Source organism: Peromyscus eremicus, chromosome 23 (assembly GCF_949786415.1).
Source record: "Peromyscus eremicus chromosome 23, PerEre_H2_v1, whole genome shotgun sequence".
In the NCBI taxonomy this organism is placed as follows: Eukaryota; Metazoa; Chordata; class Mammalia; order Rodentia; family Cricetidae; genus Peromyscus; species Peromyscus eremicus.
This window is the reverse complement of record NC_081438.1, coordinates 4,079,615-4,101,390: the sequence shown is the minus strand read 5'-3', so window position 1 is coordinate 4,101,390 and position 21,776 is coordinate 4,079,615. Positions and strand designations below refer to the sequence as shown.

The window sequence follows — 21,776 nt, the reverse complement described above, 5'->3', positions numbered from 1 at the left end:
CCCGCCTCGGTCCCAGAGCTCTTCTTGTGTCGGACGCTTTGGGAAGCCGGAGCAGGATAAGAGCCTTCCCTAGGTGGGGTCTGAAATGGGGACTAAGGGGAGACTGCAGTCAGGGGCAGGTGCTGAGGGGTCGCATCAGACTCCTGGGGACAAGGAGTAGACGAGGAGAAACCACTCCATACCGGTTGGGGTGGGAGGATGGCAGCATGAACTGGAACTCCACCACGCAGGTGCCATCTGGGAGCTCCCGGTGCTGAAGGCTGTTCAACTCGTAGGCGATGTAGCCTCTCCGCACATACACCTGCCAGGGCAGAAGGACAGTGGGCATTCAGAGAGACCAGCGGGTTCTGAGCGGGGAAGGGCTGTGTGCACAGGACCTCTGCGGGCTCTCTAAGCTGCATGATGGGGGACTTCTCAAGAGACTAACAGCAAACGTTTCAGACGTTGGGAGACATCGCTTCTGCCACAGTCCTAGATTCTGCTGTTGTGGCATGGAAGCCGTCATGAAAAAGTGAGTGTCTGTCTGTGTTCTAATAAAACTTTATTTAAAGAAGTAAGTAGTGGCATAGTCGGCCCATGGGCTATAGCCTGTCAACACCTCTCTAACCAACAGAAATGTAATATGAGCCACATAATTTTAAATTCCTAGTAGCCACTTAGGAAAAAAAAAATCTATATTTTCTCTTTCCCCAGATACCCTTGAAATTTTCATATCAACATGCAATCAATGTAATAAAGTATTGGGGTGTCTTACATCCTTTCTTCCACACTAAGTCTCTGGAGTAGTGTGCAATTTATACAGCACACAGGCTCAACGTGAACAAGCCACACTTCAAGCACTCACTAACACAAATGAGTGGCGGCCACACTGGCCCACGCAGTCCTAGACCTTTGCAACTGATGTGGGAATCAGAGAGCCGTGGGTAGCATGGCAGGCCTCCGTGCCGTCCTGTGGGAGACTGCTGTGGGAGCTCGGATTTAGGGCAGATTCCCACTTTTCTTCAATAAAGTTCCTGGGGCCTAAACACCTTGATGCTCCATAACGGACACATGCTTTTAGCCTCACAGTCCTGACGTTACCACACACCAGGTAGAGGGTGACGGAGCCCAGTCCCCATTAAAATACCCGGATGCTAAAACCACCTGGTGTCTCCTGAGCCTCCCAGGTGTACTACACTGCACACAAGTCATCACTCTCTGTGATCCCCCTCGGAGAAGACCTCGGGAGACCCACCCTGGTCCCATCAGCATCGCCCTTCCTGTCTGCCTTCCATTCTGTGTGCCACACGACACTTGTGACCATGATGGCCTGAGTCCCTGTGTGCCCTTGTAAATCACTGAACTGGAGGGTGCGTGGGGACCCCAATCCATTTAGGGATTTAAAAAAAAAAACAAAAAAAAAAAACAAGCCGGGCGGTGGTGGCGCATGCCTTTAATCCCAGCACTCGGGAGGCAGAGGCAGGTGGATCTCTGTGAGTTCGAGGCCAGCCTGGTCTCCAAAGCGAGTTCCAGGAAAGGCACAAAGCTACACAGAGAAACCCTGTCTCGAAAAAACAAAAACAAAAAAAAACAAAACAAAAAACAACTCTGCCTTGTCAAGAGACGGAGCCTAGACTGTACATTCCCAGTGCTCCTGAGTCACGAGGGAAAAGCTGAATCACGTTCAGTCAACGTGCCTGGTACAGAACCAGAACATATGGAAGTACATCCTGGAGTCACAGAGGCGGCTCATTGGGTAAAAACAAATGCCGTGCAAGCCTGACCCCCTGAATTTGATTTCCAGACCCCATGTAAAAAGCCAGATGTGGGGCTGGAGAGATGGCTCAGAGGTTAAGAGCACTGGCTGCTCTTCCAGAGGTCTTGAGTTCAATTCCCAGCAACCACATGGTGGCTCACAACCATCTGTAATGAGATCTGGTGCCCTCTTCTGGCCTGCAGGGACACATGCAGGCAGAATACTGTACACATAATAAATAAATCTTTAAAAAAAAAAAAAAAAAAAAAAAAAAGCCAGATGTGGTGGCCCACATCTGTCACCCCAGCATCCCTACAGTGAGAGAGGAGGCAGAGACAGGAGACCCAGCCAGAAGAAGCTCAGAGTCTAGTACACAGCCAGGCGGCAGAAGTGAGAGACCCTGCCTCAAAAAGACAAGGCGGAAAGGGAGAACCACACCTGAGCAGGTGACCTTTAACCTCCATGAGTGTCCCCGTGGTACATGCACACTCCTGAACTCTCTGTCACACACGCACACACAAACAATATGAATTTAACTAACTAAAAGTTTTTAAATGGTATATCCTAGAAAAAGCCCTCACAGACACAAGTAGGAATTAATACTTGTCAGAATCATGTCTGATGGGGTGTGCTAGCCTTGAGAGTGGGGCCTCAGAAGAACTCCTTATAAAGTGACAACTGCCAGCCTGATGCCAGGGTCCCCTGCGGCTGCCACGTGCTGCTCAAAGGCACAAACCAGTCTCCATGGAAGACCTAGGCAGACCTGGCATGGCGGGGGGGGGGGGGGGGGGGGGAGAGGCACCGGGGCGTGTTGCAGGGGTGGTGACCCGTGGGATCTAAAAGATGCAAAAAAAAGGTAGGGGGTTCATGGGGAGCGGAGACTTCAAGCTTGAGGGTCAAGGGTGAGATAAAACTATCAGTCACTGGACTCAGTCCAGCGTTAAGGAAGGTTCTGAGGACAGGAGCTGAGCCTCCTATTTGCAGAGGTAGAAGCAAGCGGCATTCCTGGGAGGACCTGAACACCACTGGGCTCTTGTGCTCAGGGAGCCCAGCGGATGCTCCACCAGAGAAGCCCTTCCCTGCCCCGAGGAAGCTGCCTGCGTTCTCTGCTCCAGGCAACAAAGTCTTTCCGAGATACCGAATACTCATGAGTAAGAAGTCTGGACAAGGTGCGTCTAGCTTGGCACCGGGGTGTGGCATTGAGCTGTGCCCTGTCTGGAGGAACCTGGGATGCCACAGGGCACAGCAGTATTCCTGGCATGGACTTTGCAAGAAGACCGAAAAAGTGTGAATCCTGACGCTGTCTCTGGCTATGTGGCCTTGAGAAAGTCCACTTCACTGCTCTGAGCTCAGTTTATTTCTCTGTGAGAGGAGAATAGTAACCCCTTCCCTGGAGAGAAAAGGTCACATTTGCAAGGTGCGCCGCTCAGGGTCGGGCCACAGCTCAGGGTCGGGCCGTGCAGGCGGGTGGGCAGCAAACACTCTGGACGGCCTGCTCCTGCGTACCTCCAGCGACGCCATACAGACGACCTTGTTTTCGTGGTAGAAGAAGGTTGGCAGGACGTCGAATATGGTTGTTTCTGAAAGTATTAATTTCTACGGAAAACAGAAGGGGCCAAAAAGCAAACAGAACATGAGCAGGTCTGACCCAGGAGCTGGCGGGGGCAGGAGGCACAAGTGGGCTGTGTCCCAATCACTACTGCAGTCAGTGTCTTCTAATGCAGGGGACGCCTTTGCACGCAGCCTTGGGAGATGGGACAGTGCAGGGGTGGGGGTGACTGTGCCCAGGGCAAGGTCCCAGTTTCAAATGCCGATGGGTGCCTAGAAGTTTGCAGTAAGCCAGGGCCCTGGCAAGAGCCTGGGAAGAGCCAAGTGCCTCACCCCCACCCCCACACAAAGGGCTAATGCCTCCTGGAATGTTCTAGAACATCTTAATTCAAACCCTGTACTGGCCAGGAACGCCTCAAGCCTGTTGCCCCGTGCAGCCTGTGAACAGGTTTCCACGCCTACAACTCCCAGAGCGTGCAGATGTCCCCTGGGACCATCCTAGCCACCCTGAACTTTATGTCACTGAACTGGGGGCTCCTTGAGCGTAAGGAAAACCCACGGTCCCAGAGACTCACCTTGAGGTTTTCTGGGCAGAACTGGTGGCCGTACATGTCGATGGCAGACAGGAAGATGGATTCCACCTGGTTGTGCCGCAGCTCATAGGAGGGGAGGTGAGAGGCGATCAGGACCTGTAGGGAAGAGAGAGGAGGGAAGACTGAGGTGAGAGAAGCTGGGGGGGTGAGAGGGCCACACACACACACAGGGAAACCCTCTTTGAGACCCACCTGCCTGGCTCTGAGGGCCACTTTGCAGTGCTCGGCCCTGCTCAGCTGCGTCAGCTCGTTGAGGATGGAGGTCAGCTCGTCTGACAGGGCAGGGTCTGGGCCGCAGAGCTCGTCCTTCAGGGACAATCAGAACCCAGGTTGGCTTTGCTTTACCCAAGGGGATCCGGCCAGCACTTGGCCGGTCGTGGGTGGGGGTCTAACCTCAACTCTCTGGATACATCCAGCCAGCTTTGAACACGGGTATACGTCACTCATTCCCTCACACATTCGTTCGCTGACTCACATACCCTCACATCTGATGGGAAGGGCAACACAGCAGAACCCTTTACCATGTATGGGGGGGGGGGGCAGGAGGGTGCTAAGTGTGTGTTGGTGAGCACGCACATGTGCACACACACACGTATGTGGGAACAAGACCAGACCACCTCATATGTCTCCTTCCACTACTCTCCACTGTATTTTCTGAGTCAGGGTCTCTCCTGAACTTGGAATTCAGAACTCACTGATTTGGCTAGTCCCCTAGGCAGCTTGCCTTTGGGATCCCTTATCTCTGTCTCCACTGGGATCACAAGTGGGCCACCACATCTGCTGGCTTTTTCTGTGGCTGCTGGGAGTCCAAACTCTGGTCCTCACACATGTACAACAAGGTTTATCCACTGAACCACCTCCCTGGCCAGGCGCGCATCCCTTCTGCCAAGCGAGGAGCTAGTCTGCGGCAGACTGTGCTGTGTGCACATGCCCCCCTGTGTTCCCCCTTGTGTCTTCACTCTGAGAGGGGCTTGGCGGACAGCTCAGAGGGGGGGCTCCCTACACAGCCACTGGAGACAGATCTGGGGCGGGAGGAAGCAGGTTTGCTGAGCCACTGGCCTCCACCACCCGTATCAGCCCACACTGTCCTCTAAGACACTTTGCTACCTACAGAGTGGGCTGAGTCTCCTCTCACCTATATGCATGCCTTGTCCCGGTCAAAACAAGCGCTCGCTGCTTTTGTAACCCCAAGAACAGCCTGTCACCATCTCCCTCTCAAGTCCTAATAGGATCAGACAGCTGTCCCCTTCCTGCAAGGAGAGCACAGAGCTCGGGCGCTGTCCAGCAGCTGGGCTTTCTAAGAGGTCCAGCATTCAAAGAGTACTTTGTATGGGCTGGAGAGCTAAAGGGCGTTCAATGTTCTTGCAGAGGACCTGAGTTACGTTCCTAGCATCCACATCAATAAGCTGTAACTCCAATTCCAAGGGATCTGATGCCCCTCTTCCGGCCTCTCTTCCTGCCTTCAAGCGTTCACGCACACATGTGAGCCCTGAAACACCAGGTCACAGCCTTCCACACACAACAGCTCAAAACACCCTTTCCTTTCTTGTTCACGTCTAGGAAGCAACCGGGACAATTTTGATGACAGCACTCTGTTCTGTTTTCCTCGTCACTAACATCCTATGACCGCTGAACAACACTGAGAACCAAGACCAGGAACGGAAGTTCATTCCGGGGGTCATCGCTCCATCGGGAAGTCCCCGAGGCAAGGGACGGCGACACTTACGTTGATCTATATTGCCATCCTGACAGGATCTAGACTCCACTAGGAGACAAAGCTCTGAGCCTATGCGTGAAGAAGTGTCTACATGAGGTTAACTGGGGGGGAACCCCATCCTGAATGTGGGCGGCACCATTTCCTGCTGCAGCCTTGGACTGAATGTAAAGAAGAAAGTGAGCTGAGCGCCGGCATTCATTTGTGTCTGCCAAGACTTCTCGTCATGATGCGCTGTATGCTCAGGAGAGCCATAGTGACCCTTTCCTTCTTAAGTGGCCTCTGTCAGCTAAGTCACTAATCCAGCTCCCTGAGCACCAAACTGCATTAGGTCTGAAAAGTCTTTATTTTCTAATGAAAAGAATCAAAAGCTGGAAGGAACCGCGGATCTCATCCATGCTGTCACTACAACATGGCTGGGCCATCCCACTGGTCTCTCCAGGCTGGATTCTGAGGCACGTAGGGAACTCATGCCCAGGAGAGTCAACATGCACACAGGAGCCAGCAGCATCAGGATAACCCACAGACCAGGCCTGTCTGTCTGCCTGCCTATCTGTCTGTCTGTCTGTCTGTCCGTCCGTCCATCCATCCATCCATCCATCCATCCATCCATCCATCTATCTCTATCTATCTCTATCTATCTCTATCTCTATCTATCTATCTATCTATCTATCTATCTATCTATCTATCTATCTATCTATCTATCCACAGTTCTCACTCACCAAATAGCCCTGGCTGGCCTAGATCTCACTATGTAGACCAGGCTGGCCTCAAACTCACAGGGAGTTTAATTCAGAGTGTCCACCACTACACCCAGCTCTGACCTGAGCCCACAGATTAAACGGAATCTCTTTGGGCATAAGTTTCCAGTCCTAGCTACATATTACAGTCCTTTGAGGAACCCCCGACCCCAAAATGAATTATGAAAAACTTCAAAACTGTACAAGTAATGAGACCCTGTGCTGAAGGCTCTTGTGTCAACCTTGAGTCCCTCACTGCTGTACTTTATCATATTTTTTTGTTTGTTTGTTTGGTTTTGGTTTTTTCCCTACAGGATTTCTCTGCGTAGCTTTGTGCCTTTCCTGGAACTCAGGCTGTATCCCAGGCTGGCCTCGAACTCACAAAGATTCGCCTGCCTCTGCCTCCCGAGTGCTGGGATTAAAGGTGTGCACCACCACCGCCAGGCCTGGACTTTATCATATTGGTACGGTTGCTTTTCCTTTAAAAGGCAAATTATCACAGGGAAAGTCTTCAGTTGTGAAAGACTGCTAATTACCTCTCTGCGGTCTGCCAAAGGACAGTGACAACAATCCACACCCCTTGGCGTTGGAGAGAACTTAGTCATAATGGCATATGGTGATGCACTTCTCTAGTCCCAACTGCTTGGGAATGTTAAGTAGAAGAATCTCTTTAGCCAGGAGTTCAAGACCAGCCTGAGCCACATAGGGAGCCCTAACGTCAAAATTAACAACAACAATAATAACCAAATGAATTTAGCATATGATCTTTAAAACTAATTAATATTTGTTCAAAGCCACCAAGAGGGTACAGAGCAGGTGCTCTGTGTCACTGCCTGTTGTTACAAATAAAGTCACACCATAAACAATGGCAACGTCAATCCGTTAGGTCAGAGACTAAACCACCTGCCAGTCTACGCTTTTGCTTCCGGCCCTTTCTAGAAAATAGTTGGGGACTGTTCTGGGGATGTGGCTTCGTGGCAGAGCACCTGCCTAGCAGGAGTAGGACCCGGGTGCCATGCCCGAACTGAGAACAGGGTAAAAAAGAGGAGGGAGAGGAGGAGGGAGAGAAGGAAGAGAAGGAGGAAGGAGGAGAAAGCCCCGCCCTGCCCCGCCCCCGCCCCGCCCCCACCTGGGGCGCTGCTCCCCATCTTACTATCAGCATGATCACCAGTTGGTTCTTCTTGGCCACCTGTGCGTGTGAGAAGATGCAGTCCAGCACCTGGCTCATGTCCGGCTTGAACTGCTCCCTCAAGTTGATCACGCACTTGTCATAGTGGGCTGTGGGGGAGACGAGAGACCCAGGAGGGTGAGGCTGGCACTGCCCCCTTGCCCTGCCCAGAACCTGTGGCTGACCCCAGGGGTGGGTGGCATCCCTTGCCTTGCTGAAAATGATGCTCCACGCTCAGATACCGCCGCAGGAGGTCCAGCACCACAGCCTTCATGTAGCCGCGGGTCCCGCTGCGGTACCTGGGGGAACCAAAAGCAGCCCCGGTCACCGTGCCCGCCACCTCCTGGACACCTAGATGTCTCAGCTAGAGCTATTATGGCTTTCAGAAGGGAAGCACGGGTACGGTGGCCCATGCCTGCAAGAGCACCTTCCTACAAGGACTTCGAGTTTGAGGGTGGCACTATACAGAGAGACCCAGTCTCGGGAAACCAAGAGCTGGGATGTATGTAGCTCAGTGGCAGAGCGCTTCCCCAGCCACGTGTGCAAAGCCCTGGTACAATCAGCATTGCAAGAGGAGGAGGGGGAAAAGAAGGAGGAGGGGGAGGGGAGGAAGAAGAGGAGGAGGGGGAGCGGGGAGGAAGGGGGGCACACTCCAACTCCCCAGGCCTAGCAGAACATGGAGTGGGTTCTTAGTGCCAGCTGGGCAGGTCAGTGGAGCTATGACGTGTTCATCAAACCGGAGTCCAGGCTGGGCCGGCCCCCAGGACTAAGCCTCTAGACAAGCCCAGAAAGAAGGGAAACCTTAAAGAGTTGAGCTACTAAAAGAGGAAAGCTGATTTCAGCAGATTTTAAACACAAAACAAAAATTTCCAATGACTCATGTAACACATAAAGATGTTTTCAAAAGTTGAACTTGAAGATGTTTGCTGAAATACTTATTGTAAATTTCCCTTCCTTTTTGAAACACCATTCAATGCGGTATCCCTCTACATTTTTACTCTCCTTAATATTTCTAAACATGGGGGATGGATTTCCTTTTCACCCCTCCCTCTCTGTGCTGGGAGTGGAAGCCAGGGCTCCACACATCTGCTCACGACCCTGGAGGGCCCAGGAATCACTTGCCTCTGGACCAGCTGCACGATACTTTGCGTGTTCATGAAGAAGACCTCACGGTCCGCCTTACGCTGCAAGGTGGCAGCATGGCAGTCCAGGATGGTGGCTATCTAGATAAGAACACAGCACAGGTCAGGACACTGCCAGCCACGTGATCATGAGGGACCCACCACAGGCTCCCAGGGAGACCCAAGCCACCCGGCCACTTCATAACAGCCCTGTTCACCCCTTCAGTGTCTCTCTGGGGACCCAGGAGCTCAGAATGATGACAATCACACAAAGACATGAGTGGACGAAATGTTGCCTCCCTCCCCCTCTGACAGGACTCAGGGGACGAAGGAATGTCCAGCAAAAGTGTGGGCGCAGGAAAAGTGCCCGTCTTCATATTAAAGTTCATGTGATTGGCATGTTTCCTTTTAAAATTACTGTGGTGTGTGTATACGATGTATGTGGGGATGTGTGCACCACGGTGCATGTGGAGGTCAGGGGACAACTGTGAAATTGGTTGTCTCCTTCTACCCTTATGTGTGTTCTGAGGATCCGACTGAGATCTCTGTGCTTACTTGGCAAGCGTCTCTACCTGCTGAGCCATCTCACAGGCCCCCCAATAAAGGGATTTTTAATGAAAACTAAAACAAAAGCTTGCATTAACGAGAAAATTCGGGAAAGTCCCAAATGCATCCTTCTCTCCGTGAGGCCTCATTAGTTCTAGTGGGGATGTGGGGGGGGGGGTGATTCCTGCAGAGGCAGGTGGTCTGATTCCAGGAGTGTTAGCACCTAGCTTTAATCTGCCTTTTGTGATTGATATTTTTATATCAATCCTCCTCCAGCTGTGAGGTATGCGCTCAGCGGGAAGCCAGTCACTCAAGGTGCCACTATACTTTCCTCCCCTCCCCCCAGCCCTCCCCTGGCAGCCACTAATCGACTTCCTTTCTACACTGATCGCCTGCTGCGGACACTGTGGTCTTTCGACCCGGCCCCTTTCCCTTAGCATAAGGCTTATCCATGTGGGAGCGTGAATCCCAACGCCACTCCTCTGACATGGCTGAACAACATTCCAACCTTCAGGAGCTCGGGATGTAGCTCAGTGGTGGAGTGCTTGCCCAGCATGCCTGAGGCCCAGCACTGCAAGAAACAAAACACACAGTTTCAACCTTTAGCGTTGTTGACCTCTGGGAAGGGCCTGACTTAGCTTCTCAATCCTTGAAGGTGTGTGGGGGGATGATGGGTAAGGGCAGCAGGGAGGAATGGTGAAGGCTGACGGGAAAACGACCTTCCCAAACTCAACAGCGGAAAGCAAGCTATGCAGGCCAGAGAGAATGAACACTTTTATACCAATGGGACATATATATATACTGATGGTTTCCATTCCCAAGACACATGAGGCCCACAGCTAAAACCTGTGACCCAGGAACAAGGTTCTATAGCTAATGATTTGAGCCAGCCTGGGCTAAGGCAGTTAGTTCTGTTTGCACTTGTGACTTTCCCCCTGAACCTGAGCTGTTGGAGTGAGGCCTGGGGACTGGGGTGTACATCAAAATGCCTGACCCTTGGGAAGAAATGCTGGAGTTCTGCAGTAAAAGCTAGAAAGAACCACGGGCCAACACCACTTGGTGCTGGCCCAGCTTAGGAGAGGTCGGATAAGGGGGTGAGCACAGGTGTGGTTGGCCGGAGCCGGCTGGGGCACGCACCTGTTGGCTGGGGAACTGGCATAACACGGAAGTGATGTTGCTGGCGTACTGGGCCATCACCCTGCGGACCGCCTTCTCCACGGGGGCCGGGATGCGACCTGCCACACTGGTCATGATCTCCTGCAGCTCCAGGAGAGGTAGGGTTGGGTGCCGGAGCGTCATCATGAGCTTCTGGACCCATTCCTTCAGCTGCACAGGGACAAGGACATCAGCCACCACGTCACATATGGGCGGGCATCTCCATCTGCCACGGGCGCCCTTGCAACTCAACCCACTCAGGCCACACCTTCCAGTGCAGACGATCTAGGCCCAGCAGCCTCTGGGGCAGCCTGGAGTGGAGCTGCTCAAGTCATAGAGAGGCCCCTGTGTCCCTCTCTGGGTAACAGACCACCAGCACGGCGTGGGAAAACAAAGAAGATCATGTGACAAGCTAATGCCTGTGTGGCACTTGATTAGCGCCACGTAGAGTCCAAGGATCTTTCCTTACGCATATTCTTTTTCAGTTTATTTTTATTACTTTAAAATTATGTGACTGTGTTTGAGTCTGCATGTGGAGTGTGGAAGTGAATGTTAGTGGTCAGAAGAGGGCATTTGATCCCCTGGAGCTGCCCCACGTGGGTGCTGGGAACCCACCGGACTTGGGTCCTCTGGAAGAACAGCACATGCTCTCAATCCCTGGGCCACTGAGCAATCTCTTCTCCCTCTTTATCTATTTTTCTTTTTTGTTTTTTCAGAGACAGCCACTGCAAGCCGGTAGAGTGATTATTCCCCCACTCACAAATGAAATGAAAACAGAGAGGTCATTTAAGTCACCCAGAGCAACTCAGCAGGTAGGAAACCCTCCTGGCTCAGCACAGGGCCCTGTGCATACAAGGGTCTTACAGGCTCCTTTTTTTCTTTCTTTTTTTTTTGGGGGGGGGGGCGGCATTTTGAGACAGGGTTTCTCTGTGTAGTTTTGGTACCCGTCCTGGATCTCACTCTGTAGACCAGGCTGGCCACGAACTCCCAGAGATCTGCCTAGCTCTGCCTCCCGAGTGCTGGGATTAAAGGCATGCGCCATCACCACCCGGCTCTTACAGGCTCTTACCTTTACGCTGAAGATCGGCTCGGGCAGGCAGTAGCCACTCATGACATTGGTCAGATTTTCTAAAACACTGTGGAACACCTGGTGCAGCTTCTCCCCGAGGATGGGCAGGGTCTGCTGGGCAGGGAGCTCTCCTGTGAATGGCTGTGCCTGGAGAGACAGGAGGACTGGTCACAGACAGAACAGGGAGTTAGTGAGACATGAGGACACAGACAGACCAGGGAACCTGTGAGACACAAGGACCGGTCACAGACAGACCATGGAGTCTCTGAGAAACAAGGACAGGTCACAGACAGACCATAGAGTCTCTAAGAAACAAGAATAGGTCACAGACAGACCATGAGAATCAAGGATGGGTCACAGACAGACCAGGGAACTTGTGAGATACGAGTACCAGTCACAGACAGACCATGGAGTCTCTGAGAAACAAGGACAGGTCACAGACAGGCCGGGGAACCTGTGAGACATGAGGACTGGTCACAGACAGACCAGGGCAGAAGACTGACCCAAAAGCCCACTGACCTACTCAGCTAAAGCCTGAGAGAGAACATGAGACGTGCCATCCTGGGAACCCAACATCACTAAATTCAAGTCTGGGTCCAGGCTTTCCAAACTAGCCCCTTTGCAAATGGCACAAATTTGGCAACTTACATCCAAACAATTTTAGAGGAGGTTCTATTTTTATTCTGATTTTCTTTTTGATAAAGATTATCTCCCTATTCTCTTTTTGGTTTTTCTATGCAGGTCCCTGACCTGTTCTGTCTTGAGGCAGGGTCTCATTACACAGCACAGGCCAGCCTCCAACTCACATTTCTCATGCCTCAGCCTCCTGAGTGCTGGGATTGCAGGCCTGAGCCACCATGCCTGACTTAACTAATGCGATTCATCAATTCTTTTAAATTTATTTTGAATATGAGATTTATTTTAGTTGTGTCTATTTGGGGAGTTGGGGGGGATTGTGGACATGCACACAGGTGCCCACAGAGGCCAGAGGCATCAGTTGTGAGATGCCCAACATGGGTGCTGGGAATCCAAACCCAGGTCCTCTGCAAGAGCAGCAAATGTTATTAATCACTGAGTGATCTCTCCAGCCCCAATATTTTATATTTTAATTATTTATTTACTCACTTACTTATTTGTTTGTTTGTTTTTGTGGCCCTGGGACTTGAACCTAGGGCCTTGGACATGCTATGCACACACTCTACCACTGAGCTATAATATGCTAAATGAAATCAGCTATCAACAAACTGGGAAGTACTGTATGACCCCTGCCATCCAAGAAACCTGCAGCCATCAGGTCGCAGGGAACAGTGCAGACTAGTGGCTGCCAGGGGCTGGGTGAGGAGGGAGTAGAAAGTTGGCATGTAATGGGCATGGTTTTAGTTTTGTAAGAAAGTAAGTGTTTTGCGTAGAGGGGATGGTTGCTCAACCAATATAGGCTTAACTCTGGCCAATTTCAAAATGGCAAAGGCAGGGCTGGGGCAGGGAGCTGAATGGTAGATGATGCCAGGCATACATGAAGCCCTGTGTTCTCTCCCCAGCATGTGGACACACACACACACACACACACACACACACACACACACACACACGGCGGGGGGGGGGGGGGCGGGGAGGTAAAGATAGTAAGTTATATATATTCACACAATCTTAGAATCTGAGTAAAGTATGTATGTTAAACACATCACAGTAGTGGTTCATTGTGACTAGTGGATCTTATGATCAGAATAGAAATGACATGAGTAATCATTAGTAATAAATATAGTCAAATTAATAATAGGGGAACTGGGTGCACGGATATGAAAACCCTTTAGAGGATCTGTAATCCTGCAAATCTAAAGCTGTATGAAAGACAAAAATCTGGCTTATATAGCACATATTAACTGAACAAAATAATAATAATTTAAAGGTGGTCCCAGATAGCTCACAGCGCCAGGCATGATGGTACACACCTACAACGTGGAATGTGGAGACAGAAGGGCCTTGAATTCAAACCCAGACTGGGTTACATAGTGAGCCAAGGCCAGCCTGGGCTATACAGCTGGACCATATGTGTGTGTGTGTGTGTGTGTGTGTGTGTGTGTGTGTGTGTGTGTGTGTGGTGGGATAGCTCAGCAAGTAAATACAAGTCTGAACCACAGTAAGAGAGAACCAGTTCCCCAAAGTTGTCCTTTGATCTCTACTCACACTCGATGGTACACAAGTACACACACACACACACACATACACCACCAACAACTAATAATAATAACAGCAATAATTAATAAATTAATTTTTTAAAGCCAAGGGCTGGGGATGCAGCTCGATGCTGAAGTACTTGCCAAGCATGACCAAGACCTTGGGTTCACCCCCAGCACTGAAAGAAAAAAAAAAACAAGCCAGCTTCATGGGCTGGGGTGAGAAATGAGAACACTCTTGTAAGGGTGAGAGCGAGCTGAGGCAGGTCCTCCCAGCCAGACTGGACAGACTCCAGGCGGGAGGCTTGTGTCACTCATGAAGCTGCAGAGAGGGACAGAAGGAAAACCGTGAAGGTCACCGGGAGCAGCTCTGCCCTTGGGTCCTGGGAAGAACCTGGGCTTTGCTCCAGGCAGGATTGGAGAGCTGTGAAAGGACTGGAGAATACAGGGACAGGCCGCCGGGGGTGGGGGTGGGGATGGGGGGCGGCGGCTTCCACGTTACACTGTCACCAGGGCTGAGTGTGCCTACAGACGACCTACACAGGCCCAGGAACAGAGAGACTCCCGTCTGCTCCCTCTGAACGGGGTGACACAGAGGGAGCCTCTGGGCCAGCCAGAGCAGCGGGGACCACGTGTCACATACCGCGTGCACTTTGGAAGGGTCATCGAGTTCGAGCCTCGCTACCACGCAGCCGGCCTCCAGCACGGCCCCTGGACGCTTGATGTACCTCACCCGGCCACTCTCCTGCACGGTCAGGGCCATGATCATCTTCATCACCTGTGTGCAGAAAGAACAGGTCCGAGTTCCCTGGTGCTGGCACCCAGAGTCACTCCAAACTAGGGACTGTGGAGCAGGGGGTGCATTACGGTGATGCAAATCTCTGGGTACCACTCAAGCACAAGACGAGACACCTATCTTCTCTTCCAGCCTGCTGTGTACCAGGGGCGGGGCTGTGCATCAGGGGTGGGATTGTGTACCAGGGGCAAGGCTGGGTACCAGGGGCGGGGCTGTGTACCAGGGGCGGGGCTGTGCACCAGGCACGGGGTGCCATCCAAGAACCATCTCCATCTACAAGGCCAGCCAGGGAGGCAGGTGTGTGTGCCGCCCATTTCACAGACACAGAAACTGCTTCTCCCTTTTTGATTCGTGGTGCTGGGGGTGGAACTGAGGGCTTCATGCACGCTGGACAAACACTCTGCCACGGAGCTGCACCTCCAGCCCCCTCCTGACTGTTTTCAAAGGAGGCCGTCTCTACCAGAAACTGTCGAATCCTATTCCTCCAGCGGTGAGTACAGACTCAAGCCCATCGCAATGACGCTGGCGGTCAGTGACAGACAGATAGATGACGGCGTGCCACAAGACTCTGAGGACGCTGGCCCAGTGACTGATCACCTAATGACACTACAGCCAGGCCCAAACTGTTTGTGGTGACGAGTGTGAATGGGCTGTCCCGCTACCTGTCTGGTAAAGTGCAGCACTCACACAACCCTGGGACACCGTTGGTGGCGGCAGCCTCTTGCACCTCATGCTTAGAGGTCACATCAACGCCTCAAGTGGCTAAATGACACCTTCCAGGTTTGTGCAAAAACACTCTACGATGTCCACGTGGCAAAGAGGTTGTCCGAGGACACATTTCCCAGACCGCATCCCACTGCTGAACAACACGGGCTCTCGGCTCCCCCCCCCCCCCCAGCTGTCTAAAACATTTAACATCATGCCCAAGGTTGATGGCGCCCTTTGGGGAAGGGGGGAGCTGTAAAATGAAGCACCCGCTTAAAATCCACCCTGTAACTCACTTGCCCAACCCGGTATCTGAAGACGCCTAAGACCTGAGATCTGTGGCCACGGCACCCACTGTGACCACAGCACCAACTGTGGCCACCAAACCCACTGTGGGCCACGGCACCCACTGTGGCCACAAAACCCACTGTAGCCACAGCATCCACTGTGGCCACAAAACCCACTGAGGGCCACGGCACCCACTGTGGCCATGGCACCAACTGTGGCCATTGCACCAACTGTAGGCCATGGCACCAACTGTGGTCATGGCACCAACTGTAGGCCATGGCACCAACTGTGGGCCACAGCACCACACTGTATCCTGCTCAGTGGTTCACCTCCTCCATCATCTCTGTGGATTCCAAAAACCGCCTTCCTGTCTCTGGGCCTTGGTGTCTCCATCTGTAAACTGGGAGCAAGTCCCCTCCCTCACAGAGAATAACTGAGGTGGAGAATCCAGTCTGTGCAGGAGGGCAGTTCTCCTGAAGGGCCACCCACTGTTCTCACAGCAGAGAGCAGAGGACAGGCTTGCAGCTTGGCTCTGTGTGCCCTCAGACAACAACATCCTTAGCCCTCCTTCCTGAGGCTGATCTGTTCATGCGTACCACGGGAATCACATGTGTGCCCGCCTCATGAACTTGCTGAGGTTATAAAAGTAAAACGCTTGCCTAGTACGCTTTAGGGCTTAGGGTCCAGCCTCGGCACCGTAAAAATAAATAAATAAATACCAAAAGTGAAGGTGCACAGATCAACACCCCTGGACGGTCAGTGCTCAGTCAGTTCTGGCTTGTGGTTTTAATCACTGTCACCACCATTACTAAGCAGTTCTTACTCCTTCCAGGATCGCGTGTGATCGGAGCTCTCTTTTAAAATATTCTTTGAATATCCCAGGTTTAGGCTGAACCTCCCAGGCCAACCAAGGGCAGAGACAAGGCCTGATGGCCGAGGGGCGGGGTTTCGGGGGCCTGATGACTGAGGGGCGGGGTTTCGGGGCCTGATGGCCGAGGGGCGGGGTTTCGGGGCCTGATGGCCGAGGGGCGGGGTTTCGGGGCCTGATGGCCGAGGGGCGGGGTTTTGGGAGCCTGATGGCCGAGGGGCGGAGTTTAGGGGCCTGATGGCCGAGGGGCGGGGTTTCGGGGCCTGATGGCCGAGGGGCGGGGTTTTGGGAGCCTGATGGCCGAGGGGCGGGGTTTAGGGGCCTGATGGCCGAGGGGCGGGGTTTCGGGGCCTGATGGCCGAGGGGCGGGGTTTCGGGGCCTGATGGCCGAGGGGCGGGGTTTCGGGGCCACAGCCCCACAGCCCCAGGGCTGTCTCTTCCTCACCTCCATCTCAGCATAGCTACTCCCAGCTTCCACGTGGTCTCCATCCTCCACCGTGTACTGTGTCAGCTTCCCAGCCGAGGGGGCCCTCAGGACCGTGGGGTCATTCTCCTTCTCAAACACGCACGTCTTATTGCCAATAGTGATCCGGTAACTAGGGGGCCGGGGAGAGTGGGATGTGGGAGACGGATGAGGCCCAGCAAGAGAGCCAGACTTCGGGGTAATTTCCCTTTCCTAGGGCAGGCATTCCATCACCCTCTGCGAGGCATCAGAGCCTTTATTCCTTTTTCTTTCTTTCCTTTTTTTTAAATTCAGAAAAAAATTAAGATTTATTTTTATTTTATGTGCACTGATATCTCGCCCGCATGTGTTTCTGTATGAGGGTGTTAGATTCCATGGAACTGGAGTTATATAGACAATTGTGAACTGCCATGTGGGTGCTGGGAATTGAACCCGGGTCCTCTGGAAGAGCAGCCAGTGCTCTTAACTGCTGAGCCTTCTCTCCAGCCCCGGGCCTTTATTTCTTGTGGCTAAAAACTAATTTCTATTACTGACATAATCCCCCCAGAGCCTGGCACAGGGAAATCAATCAATTAATACTATTCAATAACTCTATTTTTTTGTTTGTTTGTTTGTTTTGTTTTGTTTTGCGAGACAGGGTTTCTCTGTGTAGTTTTGGTGCCTGTCCTGGATCTCGCTCTGTAGACCAGGCGGACCTCGAACTTACAGAGATCTGCCTGGCTCTGCCTCCCGAGTGCTGGGATTAAAGGCGTGAACCACCACTGCCCAGCTCAGTAACTCTTACCTAATTCTAACTCCTTCCCTCAACTGAACTAGGGAAGACAGGTTTTGGGCAGAGCTTACAAGAACCTTGAATACTCTTAGCAGACAGGACACAGTCAGAAGGCAGAGTAAGCAGCGCTGAGGTCCGATTCTAAGCTACCTTCTTCTAAAATATTGGGGACTGAGAAAGGAGTCCCCCTTACCGACCCGACTCCCAGGACTGGACTCTAACACATGTACACACCCCACACTTTGATCTCTTTGGCCAGGGTCTGAGTGGCCTCCCCTGCCTGGTCATCCACGTACCACTGTGACCTCAGCATGGTCAGGCACAAGGGAGCTGGAAGTATCTGGACCCTCAGGGCAACGCACCATGCCTGGAGCTCCCAGCACCCTTCAGGACACAAAGCTAGCCCCTTCCTGCCACTGTCTGTCCAGTGTGTCATCTTCTGCCACAGGCTAGAAGCCCAGGAGTGATGACATCCTCACCCTCAGCAGAGCACACTGCCCACAGTAGCTCAGTGGCCAGACGTTGGATGGGGTATCTAGCCTGTGCTCATCCTCCAGGGCTGTGGGCCCTGTAGCTCAGACCCAGGGCAGCTGGCACCTCCTCACTTACCCTGCAGACCATGGAGCTGGTTGTCACGTCCTGTTTGGCCCTGCATCCTCGGGTAACTGGAAATGGTAACTGCCTGGGAATCCCTACCCTCAAACACCTGCCAGGTGCATGGAGCTGCAGCCAGGATGGGGACTCTCTCCGAATGCCCCGGAACGAACCCAAGCAGGCCCTACCCTCAAACACCTGCCAGGTGCATGGAGCTGCAGCCAGGATGGGGACTCTCTCCGAATGCCCCGGAACGAACCCAGGCAGGCTTTGCTAGAACCTCAGGCCTGGAGGGGCCAGCTTTGCCTTTCAGCTCCTGCAGAGAAAGCTGCACATCCCCCGCGCTGCCCACGCCCCGGTACTCACGCACCTGTCCACTTCTTCCTTCATGTACGTGGTGTAACTGCTGCCATTGTAGGACAGGAGCAGGCCCCCATCGTTCAGCCGGTGAGCATCAATCTCGATGTGGCAGTCATTCATGATGAGAACGAACACAGTCAGGGACTGCCGGGCCACCTGTGGGGACATCAGAACCCCCATGGCTCCTACGGTGAGCGTGAGCTAGCGGTCTACGCCTGCCCTGGCTGTGGACAGATGGCTTCAGGCTGCAGACACAGGCCCTGTGGAGCCATCCCTGGCTGAGCCGGGTTTCCTGGGGATTTCAGTTTCCAAGCGTCACTATGGCTGGCGGGAACTGGGGATGGTGCTCTGCTGAGGCAGCCATGGAGGCTTCGTGAGGGACCTAGTGCCCTAAGTTGTATGTGCCTCCCACATTCCTACGCCAAAACCAAGCCTCAGAGGAGATCTTAGTAGGAAGTGCGGCCCCTGGTTCAAGTACACATGTCACGAGGGCGGAGCCTTCTTAGCACCCTTAGAAAAGGGACCCAGGGCCGTGAGATGACGCAGGTCATGGCAGCTGCCATCAAGCCTGACAAGCTGAGTTTGATCCCTGGGATCCACATGGTGGGAAAAATCAACTCCAGAAAGCTATCTTTGACGCACACACACATATGCACATGCACACACACACACACACACACATATGCACACACACACATGCACATACACATACACTTGTACTCTCATACACATACACACACTGTACATACATACATATGTACACACACATGAATGAATAAACAAACAAATTCAATGTAAAAATTATTAAAGGGACTCCAAAGAGCCCCCTTACCCTCTTCTACCACAGGAAGACACACAGCGAAAGAGGATCCCCACTAGAAACCAGGAAACGGGCCCTCAGAAGATACTGAATTGGCCCGTGCCTTGACCCTGGATGTCCTGGCCTCAGAACTATGAGTAATGCCTCCTGTGGTTTACGAGCCCCTGGTCTATGTATTCTGCTATGAAAACCGGAATGGACAGAGACACATGAATATGGTCTATAGCTTAGGAGATCCGGGACACTGGAGGGAGGCGTGTACACTGGGCTCTGGCCCAGGCTCTTCACTTCCATTGCAATGAAATATCAACCCAAACCTGGCCCTTATCCATCATACCTTCACAACATACACACAGGTGTTACGTCACACACAGACAAGTGTGTGATAAAAGATAGTGAGAAATACGTTTCAGCATTCTTTGGGTACCACTCAGCCTCCCTCTCCTAAACTCAGAGTGTTTAGAGTTCAAGGTCATGGACCACAGAGAGCCCTGAAGGACACGCTGCTCAGACCTCCACATGAAGACTCCACTCCAGGTTCACAGAAGTCAGGCTCAAAATGGTAGGAACTTCTGAGACGCACAGAGACTGCGCCTTTACCTTGAGGATGTACTTGACGCCTCCATAAATCAACTCAACATCCACAATGTTCAGCAGAGAATCAGCCGGGAGGACCTGACCCCTGATGGAGAAGATGGACATGACGTCAGTCCAGGGAGGAGCAGAGGTCCCTACAGGGCACCTTGGGTTCAGCGACATCCTCCATGGTCCCCTAGAAGGCTGGAGCGGAACTCAGTGGCAGAGCTGGGCTCCACCCCCAACACTGGGCTCCACCCCCAGCATCATCCAGTGGTCAGTCAGCTGGCTTTTTGCCCTTCATAGGCACCAGCAAACCAGACTGAGCCGAGACTGATTAAAGGTGTGGGACACAGATCCCAGAGCGGAACTGGCACCCACTGAAGAACGGGACATTTTTAAATGACTTCAAAACCTTAATGATGGCTTCTCCTAGGAGAAAGTCCCACATGGAAGTCAGGTGTGGTGGCATGTGTCTATTAACCTGGCACTGGGGAGGGTAAGGCAGGAGGATAAGTCAGCCTGGGATACACACCCAAACTGTCTCATAAAAATATAAACAAGGGAAAGTGGGGCGGGGTGTCTGCCACCCTCTAGCACGTGGGCTGTGATTATGCTGTCACTAAAAGGCAGTGAGCAATCACTACTGTTTATTCTTTGACATTTTTTTGTGGGCACACGGTTTGTTTGTCAAGGCTCTTCTCAAGAGAGGGCACTTGGTTCTTATTGCTGGGCCACACAGGGCACAGGCCCGCCTTGGCCTGTAGTAGGCAGGAGTCACAGATTCTGCCGCCACCCTACAATACACAGGACAGTCCTCCCAAACGACGATCCAGGCAGAAGTTGCCCTGTGGGCCTCACTGCACCCTATGGACCCTCCATACCCACAAACCTCTCTGGCTCAGCCCCAGCCTCTTCCAGGCAATACAGAATGTCGAAGGCAAGCCCAAAGGAGAGGCAGCCTCAAAGCACATCCCACCTGGCATGGTGGCACACAAGTAGAATCCCAGCGCTCGGGAGGCTGAGGCAGGAGGATCCAATTCGGATGCCAGCATGAGCTACTTAATGAGTCTATTTCCAAACACCACAAAAAGCCCACCCTGCCCTCCACGCTGCCCACACACCACAGGAGGGAAGAAGAGAACTGCCCGCCCTACCTTTCCAAGGAGTGCAAGAAATCCGTCATGCAAGTTCTGAACATCGCATCTGCCACGTTCAAGGCCCCACACACCACCCCGAGCATGATGTCCGGCTTCTCTGCCTAGGAAAGACTCCAGGTCTCGGTACCTGCCGGAAGCATGGATCTCAGCCACCCCCAGGGAGGCAACGCGGCTTCCTACCTGTACCCGCTCAGCGATGAGGTGGTCCAGCCACCCTGTGTCGATGTCGTTGTTCTGGAAGTTCTCGGTCTCCAGAAGGTTCACGAGGTATTCCACAGTGGTCCGGAAGTCACCCCGGATGGACAGTTCCTTTAAAGCCACCACCATGTTGCTGGAGGGGAAAGACACGTGATTGGTTTCCACACACCCCACGTTTGCTGTGGATGTCCATGATGTGTTTCTCAGGGCACCTGAGAGCTTCTGGATGGGATGACCAAGCTCAGTCTCAGCTCTACATGGACTGGCTGAGTGATCGCACATGAGTAACTTACCTACCTGGGCCTCAGTTGCCTCATCTGAAAAATGGGGGGGGGGGGGTAACCCTGCTGCCTGCAGTACTTGAGGTTTGCTCCATGTAAAGCAGTTCCAGTTAACACGGCTGTGAGTGTGATTAGACCCCAGTGTCTAATCACCGATTGTTTGGATATGTAAAGAGGGGCGAGTCTCTCTGGCTCTGGCTCCCCTTGGCCTAATCTCCTGTCCTCAGAAGGGCCACTTCTGCCTGTTTCCTGGCTGCTCTGCCCAGAGGTGTCTGCTGCCCCTGGCTCAGCTGCAAGGCTGTGGGACTGCAGTGAACGTTTCTGGGGACAGG

At 52.8% G+C, this 21,776-nt stretch overlaps 1 protein-coding gene across 1 annotated transcript in view; it reads right to left on the bottom strand.

Moving 5' to 3' along the window:
- Acacb (acetyl-CoA carboxylase beta) overlaps positions 1 to 21,776 on the bottom strand; it is an 88,876-nt gene that overhangs the window by 26,757 nt on the left and 40,343 nt on the right. The window contains exons 13-27 of the mRNA XM_059249009.1: positions 21,146 to 21,296; positions 20,963 to 21,066; positions 19,830 to 19,911; positions 18,420 to 18,565; positions 16,666 to 16,816; positions 14,207 to 14,341; positions 11,390 to 11,536; positions 10,303 to 10,491; positions 8,621 to 8,721; positions 7,709 to 7,797; positions 7,484 to 7,608; positions 4,069 to 4,182; positions 3,859 to 3,972; positions 3,242 to 3,331; positions 183 to 301 (exon numbers count right to left, since the gene is read on the bottom strand). Of these exons, the coding sequence (XP_059104992.1) occupies positions 183 to 301; positions 3,242 to 3,331; positions 3,859 to 3,972; positions 4,069 to 4,182; positions 7,484 to 7,608; positions 7,709 to 7,797; positions 8,621 to 8,721; positions 10,303 to 10,491; positions 11,390 to 11,536; positions 14,207 to 14,341; positions 16,666 to 16,816; positions 18,420 to 18,565; positions 19,830 to 19,911; positions 20,963 to 21,066; positions 21,146 to 21,296 (1,857 nt within the window). The remainder of the gene's footprint in view (positions 1 to 182; positions 302 to 3,241; positions 3,332 to 3,858; positions 3,973 to 4,068; positions 4,183 to 7,483; positions 7,609 to 7,708; positions 7,798 to 8,620; positions 8,722 to 10,302; positions 10,492 to 11,389; positions 11,537 to 14,206; positions 14,342 to 16,665; positions 16,817 to 18,419; positions 18,566 to 19,829; positions 19,912 to 20,962; positions 21,067 to 21,145; positions 21,297 to 21,776) is intronic.